The sequence below is a fragment of the Sorex fumeus genome, unplaced genomic scaffold, assembly GCF_029834395.1.
Source record: "Sorex fumeus unplaced genomic scaffold, SorFum_2.1 ptg000098l, whole genome shotgun sequence".
Lineage (NCBI taxonomy): Eukaryota > Metazoa > Chordata > Mammalia > Eulipotyphla > Soricidae > Sorex > Sorex fumeus.
Genome location: NW_026606155.1, coordinates 33,895,001 through 33,909,933, shown reverse-complemented (window position 1 = coordinate 33,909,933; position 14,933 = coordinate 33,895,001). Strand labels below are relative to the sequence as shown.

Below are 14,933 nucleotides of genomic sequence, written 5' to 3'. Positions count from 1 at the left end.
GCAGGATTTTGATGGCAGGTCCTCAGCCTTTCCTTTTCTTCCTTAAGGGATATTGGAATGCTGGGAGGCGGGAGGAAGTCTAAGAATAAGAGATGGTATGTTGCTGGAAAACTCACTTATTCCCAAGTGTTGTAGCACTGTAGCACTGTCCTCCCATTGTTCATCCTTATGCTCGAGAGGGGCGGAGGAATCCAACCACGGTAGCCCAGGCTGGCCGCGTGCAAGGCAAACAACCTTCCGCCTTGCTATCACTCCAGCTCCAGCCCTACCCAAGTGTTAATGCCATATTTTGTAGAATGGATCATTGGAGCTTGGGTAGTGTAAATTTGTAAAGATTAGTCATCTTTTTTTTTTCTTTTTTGCTTTTTGGGTCACACTTGGGGATGCACACGGATTACTCCTGGCTCATGTGCTCAGGAATTACTCCTGGCGGTGCTCAGTAATATGGGATGCTGGGAATCCAACTTGGGTCACAGACATGCAAGGCTCAAAGACCCTACCTGCTGTGCTGGCTAATCTCCAGCCCAAGATTAGCCATCTTTTAATCTTGTTTGTTTACATATATACAAATATATCCCCTTAAAATACCCTAATTACTCCTTTGCTTCAAAGCATTTTGAGATATATCTGATGGCACTAATCAAAAGTCCAGGCCCCTGGGGAGGTTTTGTCCCGAGTGTGTTTTCTGAATTTATTGTGAGCCACATCTTGAGTTTGATGTGAGAAGAGCTAATAAGAATCCTTTGGAGTTTATAGACAATGGATTTTCCATTCAATTGTTTGTAATTGAAATAATTGCACAATTTTGTTGTAAAGCACAAAGACAGGTCTTGTTTAGAAAAAATAACTATGCCTCTGCACTCCCACACATGGGTACATCTTACATTTTTAGTATAAATTGTTTCCTTTGGTAAAATTCATTGTGTATGGTTTTTCCTAATAGAACTATCCAGAGTTTGCTTTTAAAAAGAGGCGCTCCATGAATTTACCAGTGAGACAACCAAAGTTGATGAAAATTTTACAAAATAACCATTTAGAGACTTTTTGAAATTTTCTAAAGGGAATGTAAGCAAGCGAAGAATCATTTATTCAACATAATAGACTAAATCTTGATAAGAACAGCAGGAGTTATTAGCACTTGAACTGCCTGCCAACCAAACCCTGCTCAGTGTAATAAAAATTCCAGTAGAGGTGATGTGGCCAAGGATATGAGGCTGCATTTTCCCCAACATCTAGGAGGGATAGGCTGCAGGCATCTCTCATCCTTAGTTTTCTTGCTGCAAATGCTAAATTTCAGGTGAGTGTGGTCTAGAGATGGAAGAAATTGTCATTCTCTTCTTCCTTTAAGATACCATTTTGGGAACAGATTTTTCCAGCTCTCAAATGTCCTTGCCCCAGCTCACAGGTCACTTGGGAGATCCATGTCAGGAGAGGAAGCCTGAAGCTGAGTATCATATGATAGGATACTGTTCCCGTGATGGCTTTGCTCATAACGTGAAACAAGCCACTGCCCACATTCATTCCCCAGCTCCAGACTAGTCTCAGAAAATTTTCCCAGTGAGATAAAAAGCCTACTCCAACGGAGAACTTTAAAGCTGTCCCCAAAGGAATAGGTATTTTCGGGGAAATGAATGTGAGAAAACTCAAACATGGAGGTGCTCTTGAAAGCAATGACTAGATGGTAAGAGGAGGCTAGTAGTAGTTCCATGACAGCAATTTTACTAGAGACAATTTAGAAAAGCACTCTGGGATCAGAACTAATGTCTAGACCATACTCAAAAGACTACTTCTGCAAAAAGAACTTAACCATAATTGAATTAGAGTGCGGAAGAAATTTATGCCTGGGACATTGCCAAATACAACTAGCAATTAACTGTTAAGTGTGATTCAAAAAGAAGTAGATCCAGGGGCTGGAGAGATAGTATTAAGTAGGAAGGGTGTTTGTCTTGATCCTTTCCAACCTAGGTTAATGCCCAGCACCCTGAGCCTTGCCTGAAGTGAATCTTGAGCACAGAAACAAAGGTAAGCCCTGGGCATGGCAAGGTGTGGCCAAACCCAAAACCAAACCAAAGGTAAGGTAAAGGTAAAAGCCCTCCCGTTGATCGTCGATTTGCTCGAGCGGGCCCAGTAACGTCTCCATTGGAGACTTTGTTATTACTGTGTCTGGCATATCGAATATGTCACGAGTAGCTTGCCAGGCTCTGCCGTGCGGGCGAGATACTCTCGGTAGCTTGCTGGGCTCTCCGAGAGGGGCGGAGGAATCGAACTCGGGTCGGCCATGTTGGCCGCTTGTAAGGCGAACGCCCTACCGCTGTGCTATCGCTCCAGCCCATGTGATATGCCAAACACAGTAACAACAAAGCAAACCAAAGCAAACAAACAAAAAAAAAAGGAGGTATTTTAAAAACAAATCAACAAAGAAGTAGCTTAACAGAGTTCAGAGAGACCATTAGGAAAGATTTGCTATGTTGCCTAAGCCAAAGTATAGCCAGTGGGCACTTGTCATGCACATGGCCAACCATCATTCAATTATTCAATTCCTGGTCTCCCAAGCCTGCCAGCCCTGTTGAGCTCTGTAAGGAGTGACTCCTAAATCCAGGAGTAGGCTGTGAGTACCACTGGTTGTGAAAAGAAAGCCCTGCTAAAGCCACTGTCATCCCAGTGTGCTGTGTGTACAGACATAGTTTGAAAACAATTTTTAAATTGTTAAAAAAAATTGCTAAAATTGTTTTAAAAATTGAACAATTTAAGTTAACAATTAAATTGTTAAAATTGTTTTAAAAAATAACTTTAAATTGTTTTTTAAATTGGGAGGGTGGAGGGTAGTTAAAATAGAGAAGGGTCAAGTATGATAGTTGGAAATGATCACTCTGGACAAGAACTGAGTGTTGAAAGTAGGTAAAGGGATATTAAAAAAAAAAATTCACAAGAAAGTGCTCAGGAAAGTTTTGGCCATCATAGGAAGAGAACATACAACAGAAATTACAGATCAAATGGCTCAGCTGCGAGTGTTAACAAGCAAGGATTTTAATACAAACATTAAGAAAACATGTTCAAAGAACCACAAGAAGCCATTTAAAGACCTGATGGCATTGCCTCATCAAATACAATATAAAAAAAATAGACACAATTAAAAAAGCCAGATAGGAATCCTATAGTTGAGAAGAAAAAGAAACAGTCACTGAACTTCAGTACCATGTACCAACAAGCACTTTTTGCTATTGGTAATATTGTAGCGCACAGACACATGCCCATGTTCCTATGGATGGTTTCTAATAGAGTACAAGAGATCTTCACTAGAAAAATAAAATTAAGAGGAAAAAAAAGAATTGGAAAAGAAAAAAGCAAACTATCATTATTTATAGCTGATAAAATATACATATTGGACACCTAAAACAATCTATCAAAAAGTATTATAATTAATAGGAGTTTAACAAGAAAACTGCATATTAAAACCATATAAAATTAACTGATGTGTTTATATATTGGGATCGAGCAATTAAAAATTCAGAAAAGATATAAATATGAGAGGCAAACAAAAAAAGGTACTTTCAAGTAATGGGATGGAACAGCGAAATGGTTCAAAGGGCTGGAATGCACACTTTGCATGCAGGAACACTGGGTTACAGTCCCAGCACCAAATGGTCCCTTGAGTGCCTCTGGGTATAGCCCCCAAATTAATTAAAAGACTATTATAAATTGCAATATCATTAAATTTTTTTCTTCAAAATTGAAAACCAATTGCTGCTAAATTATCAGAGATGAATACACTTGTGATAACATTATACACATAGGTATGCACACAAGATTAAAAGAAACAAAGTAAGATAGTGGTAGAGGTAGGAGAAAGCAATAGACCAGAGTAATTCACGGATGGATCTGACAGTGCTGGTAAGATTCTGCTAGATATGTTCCAGTCCTCCCCTCTCTCTTCTTCTCCTCCCCCCACCCCCAGGGCCTGTGCTGGTAGGTCCTTCTGGAAGTGCTGGGGATCATGTGTTGCCAGGGATCAAACTTGGGCTTCCTACATGCAAAGCACACAATCCAACCCCATCCATACCATCTAAGATAGGGTATGTAAGTTTTTCTGTATATACAAAACATAAAGGTAACATAAAAATAAAAAACAGATGAAATGATGAGAAAAGTTGACTTGCCATCTCCATCAACAGGCACAAGTCCAGTGTGTTTCTATTATTTTAGGATACTTATTCTAAAGAACAAAAGTAGCATGCCGTGCAATCGGAAAAAGGATGAAAAGCGCAAATACTCTATCGCTGGCTTCAGGGTAAGAGGTGCAGTGTTCGCAGAAAGTCTTCACTCTAATCACTAAGTATTTAGTATGTAGATGCTTTTAAGGACTGCACTTGTAGAATCTGAGTAGGGGCTTCTGGTGCGCGCTGTATTTAACAAGAGCTTCTTGAGCGGCTGAAGAAGGCTGTCAGGGCTACACCTTAAGCAATATGTGGGACCGTAATATGTGGGACAGTCCATTTCCTAGCAAACCCTCTTCTTTACATCCTTCTCCCACATGGGCTGGGAGGAACTTTTCTTCCCTAGCCATTCCAGTTGACTTATCATTCTGGGATCACTTTAAGAGTGTGACTGTAAGAGTAAACCAATTTACATAAACGAGGGAACTGTGATGCCCTAAAACCCCTCCTCCTAAGGGTCACGACACAGCCAAGTTAGTAGAAAAAATTTAAAAAACGGATTCGCTGAAGAATCAATCAAGAAGTTAACAGGAGCCGGAGAGACAGTACAGAGGGTGGGACTCTTGCCTGGCATGCGGCTGACCCAAGTTTGGTCCCCGACAGCTGGTGTGGCTCAAAATCCAAAGAAAAAAAGAAAACGTGAAAAACCAGAAAAGTGAGCACACGCAACACGCACGCGCAGGAAGGTGGTCCGCATCGCCCACAGTGGGCGGGGCTAACGGGACCGGAAGGGACGTGTACGGGCGCGTCACGTGGCAGGGACGGGCTTGTCCGGGCCCTGTTTCCTCGGTGACAGCTCCAAGCTTGCGTTGTTCTGGCCCTCTGTAGGAATGGAGACTCCTCCAGGCTTACAGGCCGACTGTGAGGCGCTGCTCAGCCGCTTCCAGGAGACCGACAGCGTGCGCTTTGAAGATTTCACCGAACTCTGGAGGAACATGAAGTTCGGGACCATCTTCTGGTAGGTATTTGTCTCCCGCCCGCTTCCGCCGGGTCACAAACGCTGGAAGAGTTTGCACGGTTCCTTCTGCCCTTGGAGTAAGACTTTGCTTGCTCGCCTCTGTGCTTGGAGTAGGAATTTGCATGCTCCGCTCCTCTCTTGGAGTAAAAGTTTGCATGCTCCTCTTCGCCTTTGGAGTAAGAGTTTGCATGCTTCGCTCCGTCCTTGCATTAAGAATTTGCACGCTCTCCTCTGTTTTTGGAGTAAGAGTTTGCGCGCTCTCTTCCTCCCTGGAGTTAGAGTTTGCACACTTCTCTTCGCCCTTGGAGTAAGAGTTTGCACTCTCCTCTCTGGCCTTGGAGTAAGAGTTTGCACGTCTACCCTCCGCCCCAGGGGGTAGTACCCCCTGGGCCACATTGAGAGATACCCAGGGAGGCCTGTGAAGTTGGGAAATCGAACCCAGATTAGCCTGCAAGGAAAGCACCCAGTGTTTCTGTGTCTTGTGTGTATTAAAAAGTGAAATTTGGGGAGAGGGTGGCAGAGCGATAGTACAACGGGTAGGTAGGGTGCTTGTCTTGCACCACCGGTCTGGGTTCTATCCTCGGCAGCACCCCATATGATCTCCCCCCCCCCCCCCCCGTCCCCCCCCCGCCAGCCCCCCCGCACCACCTCCCCCAGCCACTTCAGGAGTGATCCCAGGAGCAGAGTCCGGAATCATCTTCAGATCATCTCCGGGTGGGGTTCCCAAACAAAAGTGAAATTTTTATTTAGACTTTGCAAAATCATAACTTATGTCTCTGGACACGATTTATAATACTAAAGTCAGCTTTAGATTATTTTATTAAAAAGTATGGAACGTATAATTTGAACAGACCTCTCCAAATGAAGTAAATGTTATTTTAATTTCAGCTCCCAGTAAGATGGTTTTTGATAAGCACTGAACTCCATTAGATGGGAGCAGGGGGTTGGGCCGCACCCTACTATGCCATCAGGGATTGTGGCCTGCTGAGCCTTGAAGGACCCTATAGAACAAAACGAGTCTCCACGTGCAAGCGCTTCACCTGTGATCCTAGCTCTCCAGCCTCTAAAACCATATTTCTGTACAACTTTGAAGTATATGATCGTGTGAACTTTTCCATAAAACTTGGGATAGCATCATTGGAATTAATTGGGCAGGGAGAGGTGTGGGGCACACTCTGCGATGCTCAGGGATTGCACTCCGGGATCACTGTTGGCAGCGTTCTGGAGACCGTATGGAATACCGAGAATCCAACCCGGGTCTGCAGCGTGCAAGGCAAGCCCTTTACCCAGTGAATTAACGCTCTTACCCCCTCTGGAATTAATTTTTCATAAAATGTTACTGGTTTACTGTTGGTTTGCAGTTCTATATCAGGAGTATGACTTCACACTCCATATTCACCACAGATGCTCCAGAGTCACCATTCTATCAAAATAACCACCTCTCTCCCCCCTCTCTTCACCCTATCCGTTCTCTTTTCCTAAATAACTGCCATGTTTTTCACAGAATTTTATAGGATTTTTTTTTTTGGTGGTTCCCCCACCTGCCTCCCCAAATTTGTCATGTCTAGAACCTTAACCCAGAGAAAATATCTCTCTGGCTCTTAGTATGAAGAGCTAAGTCTGAGTTCTTGTCCTGTTCCTTCTTTACTTTGATGAGCTGTCCTGTGGAATTGGCCAAGAGTGGAAGAAGCAGAAATAGTGGTAGACTTTTGTTGTATTGTTGGCTTTCAGTGAACCCGACCAATCGAACTCTCTCTCTAGACTGACCAATGCTTTTTACTTTTTGTTTTGTTTTATTTGGGGGGCACACATGGTGATGCTTAGGGCTTATTCCTGCCTTTGCACTCAGGGATCATTCCTGGAGGGCCCAGGGATGGAACCTTGTTTAGCTGTGTGCAAGGTGAGCATCCTACCCAATATCCTATGGCTTCAACCAACCGACAAATACTTCTTAATAAGTCCCTGAAAGTATTGGGGGGAAATTTTCTATTATATTTGAATAATACATGTAAGTTTATCTGTAACTGTTTTCCTCCCTTTTTTGTTCCCAAGTTAGTAAGTAAAGTTGAGGTTTTAGAGAGATTCATGTTTAACATGCTCAATGAAACTGTAATCATGAGATCTAAGCTACAGCCACTGAAACTTTATAATGTGCCTGCCAAGTTGATAGACAGGGATAGGATAGGGGTTGGGGTGGGGAGGGAATATGGGGCACTGGTGGGAGGAAGTTGACACTGTTGGTGAGATTGATGATAAAATATTAAATGGCTAAAACAAAACTATCAAAACTTGGTAAATCACAGTTCTTTAGTAAAATATTTTAAAAAGATATGTGTTTGTCAGATATCTGCGCCTTGAATCATGAAAAGGTCAGGTGTGGGATATTTATCATTTTTTTTCTCTTTCTCAAATAACATTGCATTATAACATATAAGTTTCAGTAAGAATTCTTTAAAACTAAGTGCATGTATACACATCATTAAAAATCGGATTCAGTCCTTTTTTTTTTGTACAGTTGACCCCTCTGCCTGATTTTCCTATATCTTCCTCCTTTCCTTGTAGTAACCACTAATCTCACTCAGTTCTAAAAACTGCAATTTAAGCAATTATATATCACTCCTGGTTTCTGCTGTTATTTACTTAGAACCATAATATATTTTCCTTTTGTTTTCTAGTGGTAAAATGAGAAATTTAGAAAAGAACACGTTTACAAAAGAAGCATTAGCTTTGGCATGGCGATATTTTTTACCTCCGTATACCTTCCAGATAAGAGTTGGTGCTTTGTACCTGCTATATGGATTATATAATACCCAGTTATGCCAGCCAAAACAAAAGGTAATACTTTGTGAATTACATCAGTTTCACAAACTGATGTAAATTGAATGACCAGTATTTTGAAGTTATAATGTTTCTATGGGGAAAAAAATTTATATTTGGTAACAACTTTTTACTCTTCTTGTTTGCAGATTAGAGTTGCCCTGAAAGATTGGGATGAAGTTTTAAAATTTCAGCAAGATTTGATAAATGCCCAACATTTTGATGCAGCTTATATTTTTAGGAAGTTACGACTAGATAAAGCATTTCACTATACAGCGATGCCTAAATTGGTATGTTCCTTGAGATATGTTTTCTGATTGTCCACTAAGTACCTCAGTCTCAAAAAGTCAAAGGAATTTTTTTATAATTTCTATTATCTATAGAAAGCTTCTCCTCCTGCCCCCCCCCCCCCACCTTCTTGGAACCAGGGGTGAAACTTAGGGTCTCCTAAATTCAAGGCAATTCTCTGTGGCTGAGAGGGCCTACTTAAAAGAGGAGAAAATACTTCTGATTACTTTTCTGTGTAAACAACTTCAGTCTCTACTTTCAAATGCAGTGTGTTTCTGGAGACTGTCTATTCAGCAAACTGTTAGAGAAAATTAGATTTAGCATCTGCATTTGCTCATTCTTTTATTCAAACATTAGAGAGTTTACTGATAGAGGACCAGAAATCTCAGTGTCCATTTGTAAAAACTTGAAACTTCAACTAATTTATTTTATCAGTCTTGAGACAGAACAGTAAGTTGAAAGAACACTAGGTTCCAGTTTGGATTTTACCATTAACAGGCAAGTCGTATAAATCTGAATCTTACCTGAATTTTTAAGCATGTGGCATGGTATATTAAGTTATTGTAGTCATTGGATAATGGATTATTTAGCACAGGGATACATAGAGCTGCTTTTGTTAGGTTTACAAACCTAACAAACCTGGATAGGTTTATTTCTAGCACTTTTATTGCCAGCTTATATTTCATTCTCCCCAAAATCCTTTAAAAAGCATTGATTTTAAGACTTTTATTTTATAGTTGTCATACAGAATGAAGAAAAAAGCTCAACGAGCAGAAGTTACAGAAGAATTTAAGGATCCAAATGATCGTGTGATGAAACTTATCACTTCTGATGTATTAGAGGTAAATTTACTTGCATACTTGAATTTAAAAAAATATTTTGTTGGTCAGTATATATTAAGGTTATACTGTTCTCTACTGGGTGCTGAAAACTTTTCTCATTTAAACAACCATAGACTGCTTTTACTTTCAGGAATCAGAAATAACGCATCTTAAATACATTAAAATTTAATGGGATAAATCTTGAAATGCACTGATTAACAGAAGGTTATAGAAGACTGAATGTGAATGTGGTATTTTTGGATTCAAATACTGAAATAATTTTTTTAGATTGACATAGTCCATAAAGAAAAACTTTAAACTTTTTTGACGTTGATTTTCTGAGTTCCTTTCTACAATGTTTATATAAAAAATGATCACCAAAAAAAAATTTGACAACGAGGCTGTTCTGATGAAACAGAAATTTGTTCTAAAGAACTGTGTGTAAGAGGTATGGTCTTAAAACAGCTTTACTTGTGTGGTATAATTTGTGAGGAAAATCTTTTTCTTTTTTTTTCATGGATATGTATGCATGGATAAATAGTATTTCTTGTAGAGTTTTGTTATAATGGTTCTTCCCTGAGATTCAAACAAGATTGTTTTACAGAACTACAACTTTTTAAATAGTGGTGTGTTCACATTTCAAAAAAATTGAATTTGTGTGTGCTTGCATATATATGTATATATGCACACATCTCTGTATGTGTGTCACGTGTGTATACACATGCTCATGCACGCGCACACATACACACTGTCACACTGTCACTGTCCTCCCGTTCATCGATTTGCTCAAGTGGGCCCAGTAACGTCTCCATTTTGAGACTTGTTGTTACTATGTTTGGCATATTGAATATGTCAGTCACAGGGAGCTTGCCAGGCTTTGCCCTGTGGGCAAGATACTCTTGGTGGCTTGCTGGGCTCTCCGAGAGGGGCAGAGGAATCGAACTTGGCTCGGCCAGGCTGGCTGCGCTCAAGGCAAGTGCCCTACCACTGTGCTATTGTTCCAACCCGCACATACACACATGCTTAGATATTTGTGTATATGCTAAGAAGAGAGGACTATCATTGAGATACATTTTTTGTTTTTGGGCCACACTCCGTAATGATCAGGGCTTACTTCTAACTCTGCACTCAGAAATTACTCTCAGGAATTATAGGGGCACCTATATTAGATGCTGGGGATCAAACGCAGTTGGGCCGTGAACAGGGCAGGTACCTTACCTGCTGTACTAAGCTCTGACCCTGTGTCTGTTAGTTCCTTATCAGCACAATCATTGTCGAAGGTGAATTTAGTTTGTGTTATTTTGCCTTCAAGTTGAAATTGAAATAAAGGACTCTTTTTTTTTTTACCTTTAGGAAATGCTGAATGTTCATGACCATTATCAGAATATGAAGCATATCATTTCAGCTGATAAATCCAATCCAGATAAAGCCCTCAGCTTGATAAAGGATGATTTTTTTGACAATATCAAAAACATAGTTTTGGAGCATCAGCAGTGGCAAGCAGACAGGAAGGTATGTCATTACTTATTTGTTTGGTTGCTCACCGTTATGTTTGTTTTGTGGATGAACGATGACACATGCATGGCAGTGTTGAGAGGCAGCCTAGAGTACTGGCTTCATTCTCTGGAGCTAAAATTCAGAGAACTTTTTATTTCCAGTTTGCTTCAAGACTTAATAGCTATGTTATGTTTAACCTCAAAAGTGGATTTTCTGCCATAAACAGTTTAATTGCATACTCTTAAGATATGTAAGCATATACTTTATAAGATGTAATAAAATTATATAGCATTTAAAATTTGAGTAATGTGATGCTAATGTAGCACAGATTTACTATTCTTTATAATTTAGTGTTTTTCATAAGTTGCACACTGATAGTCTTTGGCCAAATTTTTCACACAGATTTAGTTTGTTTGCTTGATATTGTTTTAAAGTTTTTTTAAATAATATTTTTTAACATTTAAATATCTGACGGCATCATGTAAAGTACTGCATATCCAGATTTTCTTAAAAATCTGAGAAGCTGGAGCAATAATATAGCAGGTCGGGTATTTACCTTGAACATGGCTGACGCAGGTACAGTCTACAGTCCCCAGTACCCTATGGTTCCCCCGAGCCCACCAGAAGTGGTCCCCGAGTGCAGATCTAGGACTATGCCCTGAAGCATTGCTGGGTGTGTGTCCCCAAAACCAAAAACTAAAACAAAAAAAAGTGAGTTCTGGGAAAGAGGAGATACAGGGATTAAAGTGTATGTGTTTTGTATGGCTGACCCCAGTTTGATTCTCAGCACCCCAAGGTTCCCTAGGCTTCACTGGAGGCGGCCCTGGAGGCCCTCCAGCACCACAGGGCGGTCTCAGCATCATAGGGCTCAAGCAGTATTGCATCCTCGGCTCTAGCACCAAGCCACTGGCCCAGCTGGCCAAGAATTGAGAGGATTGCTTTCTGGGCCCTTCAGAGGCGCGCGCGCACACACACACACACACACACACACACACACACACACACACAAGGCAGGAGGCGGGAGGTTCAGGAATTAGAGTTCTGGGCTGGAGGGATGGCTCAAAGGGAGTTTGGCTTCACATGATTCACCAACTACCACTGTGTGGTCTCTCCTCCGCCCCAAAAATCAGAGGCCCAGTAATGTCAGTCGCAATTGGCCATATACTAGCAGATAGCTGGATGTGAGTAGTGGCTTCTCCCATGTGGCAGGGCACATGATTTTCTATTTAATACATCCTTTTCCAGCTTTGATTTATCTGTGTTCAAATCTCATCAGCACAAATGCTCAGTTAAGTCCCCTGATCCGAGTACTGATGCTCAAGCTGCCTGTATTCCTCGTTAGCCTTTTCAGCGTTAAAAACTCTTTTACACTGGAATCCTAAAGACTAGTCTTTGTTAAATTTGCCTTTGTAACTACTTCCACATCTTATTTTAGGAGACACTTCTAGGGAAAAAAAAAGTAAGATACCATCACTGATTACGTCTGATGTGTCTTAAAATGTGTCAGTGGGAGGCAAGAGAGATTGTTCAACAGGCAGGAATGCACGGAGGCCCAGCTTTGAGCCCTTGGCACCACATGGTCCCCAAATAATGCTGGGAATCACCTCTAGCACAGAGCTCCTGAGCACCACTGGTTGTGTCTCAAAAACACAACAGAACAAAAAAAGTGGTAGTGTTCCCACAATGCTTCTTGTATGTTTTTATTTTTAGATATTGTCTTTCAGATAGATTCGTTGCTACATTTTAGCTACTTAGTATAAAAGGTGGTTTCAAAATGTCATTTTAGTTAATTTATTTTTAATATGTGGGGCCTCCCTCCTGGTGCTCAGGATACCCAGGGACCACACCCAGCCATTCTCAGCTAATCAGTCTACCACTTCAATGCTCAAACCTCAGGAGCCACCACTGCTGCTTCTTGGTTGTCTTAGGCCCCTGTCCTGTGATGCACTGGAAGCCCTGCAGTACCGAGACCGAGCCTGGGTTAGTGCATGCCCAGCTGCTTGTAGTCTCGTTTGGACTACCTCCCAGTCCTTACTAAAAAAGTGTAGTTTTGGATGAGATGCAGGAAAAATGTTGGAAGATCTTGGGAAGATGGGAATTTGTTCCCTCTACCACATTTAGTCTAGTTTAATTTTTTTTATTGATTTTTTTTTTATTAGTGAAATACCATGAGGTACAGTTGTAGATTTACAATTTTTTGTGCTTCGGTTTCAATTATACAATGATCAGATACCCATCCCTCCACCAGTGCCCATTTTCCACCACCATGGATAATATCCCCCCCATCCTCCCCTGCCTCTGTGGCAGTGCAATCCCCTGTGTTCTCTCTCTCGTTTTGGGTGTTGTGGTCTGCAAAAGAGGCATTGAGTGGCAAACATGTTCAGTCCATAGTCTACTTTTGACATGCATCTCCCCTCCTGGGAGGATCCTCCAAACACCCTTTATTTGGTGCTCCCTTCTCTATCTGAGCTGCCCTTTCCTCTAGAATGCCCGGCTGGCCACTAAGCTATGGAGTAATCCTCCTGGTGCTGATCTCAGCTATTCTTGGGTATTAATCTCATATTTTGTTACTTTATATCCCCCAGATGAATTTATTTTAGCGGCTACACCCGATAGCCGCTAAAATAAATTAAATAACCAAAATAAATTAAATAACCAGATAACCAAGATTTATCCCATTAAATTAAAATTTAATGGGATAAATCTTGAAATGCACCGATTAAAAGAAGGTTGTAGAAGACTGAATGTGGACGTGGCTTACTCCTAATTATGTGCATAGGGGTCATTCTTGGTGGTGCTTGCACCACCGTATGTGGTGTTGGGATCATTCTAAGGTTGGCTGCATGCAACGCAAGTGTCTTACTTTTCTACTATCTCTTTAGCCCGACTGCGTGTACTTAAACATTCAGTGTAAAAATCTGTTATAGGGCTGTTTTTTTTTTTTTTTTTTTTTTTTGTTGTTGTTGTTGTTAGGTGGCGTACCTGGTGGTGCTCAGGGATCACTCCTGGCAGTGCTTGGGGAACCATATGTGATGCTGGGAATTCGAACTGGGAATTACAACAAGGGTCAGCTGCGTGCAAGGCACCTATCTCTACTCTGAAGTCTGTAACCTGCTTGTTTGTTACTGTGATTACTCCTGGCTCTGCTGAGGCATCACTCATTGTGGGGCACAGGGGACAACATATGGGGTGCCTGGGGTCTAACTCGTGTCAGCTGCTTGCAAGGAAGTGGCCTATCCACTGTATTATCACTCCCATCCCTGAAACCTTTTACCTTAATGTCGGGTGGTGAATGAAGTGCTACAGAAATTAAAAATGTCTTTTTTTTTTTTTAAGTAAATTCTCTAGTCCTGAGATTGATTTGTGATGAATTTTTATTTTGAAATGCAAATGTATATTCAATTCAAAATTGAATTTAAATTTTTTGCTCTTTTCTTGCTCTTTCAGAATCCAACCTTAAAATTAAAAGCTAAAGATGGAGAAGAAAAGAGGGAAGGAAGTTCACATGAGTCAGAGGTCAGAAAAATAAATTCCATGATTGCTTGCAGAGTGATTGTATAGTTTCTTTTCATTTTATGTGTGTCTGTGGTTCTGGGCACTGAGCATTATGACTCTTGGATATTGTTATAAGTAGTAATTCAGGAAATTCTGAAGCTTGATTCTGAAACTTGAGTTCTGTGAAGCATTAGTCTGTTCTTTACTGGCAGCCTGTGAAATACCACATCAGGTCTAGATTATGTATGAGGAGATTGGCAGTTTTCAGCAGGGAAAGGGAAAGTTGATAATCAGTGGAAGTTACTGTAAGTCCTGTAAGAGTAGGATAACGCTTTTGTAAGTATCTTTTCTCACTTGTAGACCATTGTGGAGCTCAAGCTTTTATTTACTCCATCCTACCTCTAGAGTTTCCATGTGTTTTAATGCATGGGATGAATCATTTGGGGCATAGGCAAATGAGAACTGCACCAAGACTCTCTATGATCTTATTTAAAAGTTGGAGTGTGCAGGATTTATGTGGGTTACACTCAGCTGCGCTCAGGGTTTACTCCTGGCTAGAGCTCACTGCTGACATTGCTCCTGGGATCATATGTGGTGTTGATGAGCAAACCAGGTGAGTGTGTACAAAGTCAGTACCTTATAATCTTTACTATGTCTCTGACCCTTGTCCTACTTAAATTCTGAATGAAAATAGTGGCTGCAGGACTGGTATCATGCTACCTGCTATGAGAACATGGTAAGTGTATTGACTGAACAGGTGTCTAATAAGTATTAATTTCTTTTACCTCTGTTTCAACGTTATTCCTGATAATAGTTGGCTATTCATAATTTCACTTAGTGTTT

At 40.9% G+C, this 14,933-nt stretch overlaps 1 protein-coding gene across 1 annotated transcript in view; it reads left to right on the top strand.

The window, feature by feature from the left end:
* The first annotated feature begins 4,985 nt into the window (after nucleotides 1-4,985).
* SNAPC1 (small nuclear RNA activating complex polypeptide 1) overlaps nucleotides 4,986-14,933 on the top strand; it is a 32,469-nt gene continuing 22,521 nt past the window's right edge. The window contains exons 1-6 of the mRNA XM_056133189.1: nucleotides 4,986-5,172; nucleotides 7,848-8,007; nucleotides 8,139-8,279; nucleotides 9,015-9,119; nucleotides 10,452-10,610; nucleotides 14,043-14,111. Coding sequence (XP_055989164.1) covers nucleotides 5,045-5,172; nucleotides 7,848-8,007; nucleotides 8,139-8,279; nucleotides 9,015-9,119; nucleotides 10,452-10,610; nucleotides 14,043-14,111 — 762 coding nt within the window. The 5' untranslated portion in view covers nucleotides 4,986-5,044. The remainder of the gene's footprint in view (nucleotides 5,173-7,847; nucleotides 8,008-8,138; nucleotides 8,280-9,014; nucleotides 9,120-10,451; nucleotides 10,611-14,042; nucleotides 14,112-14,933) is intronic.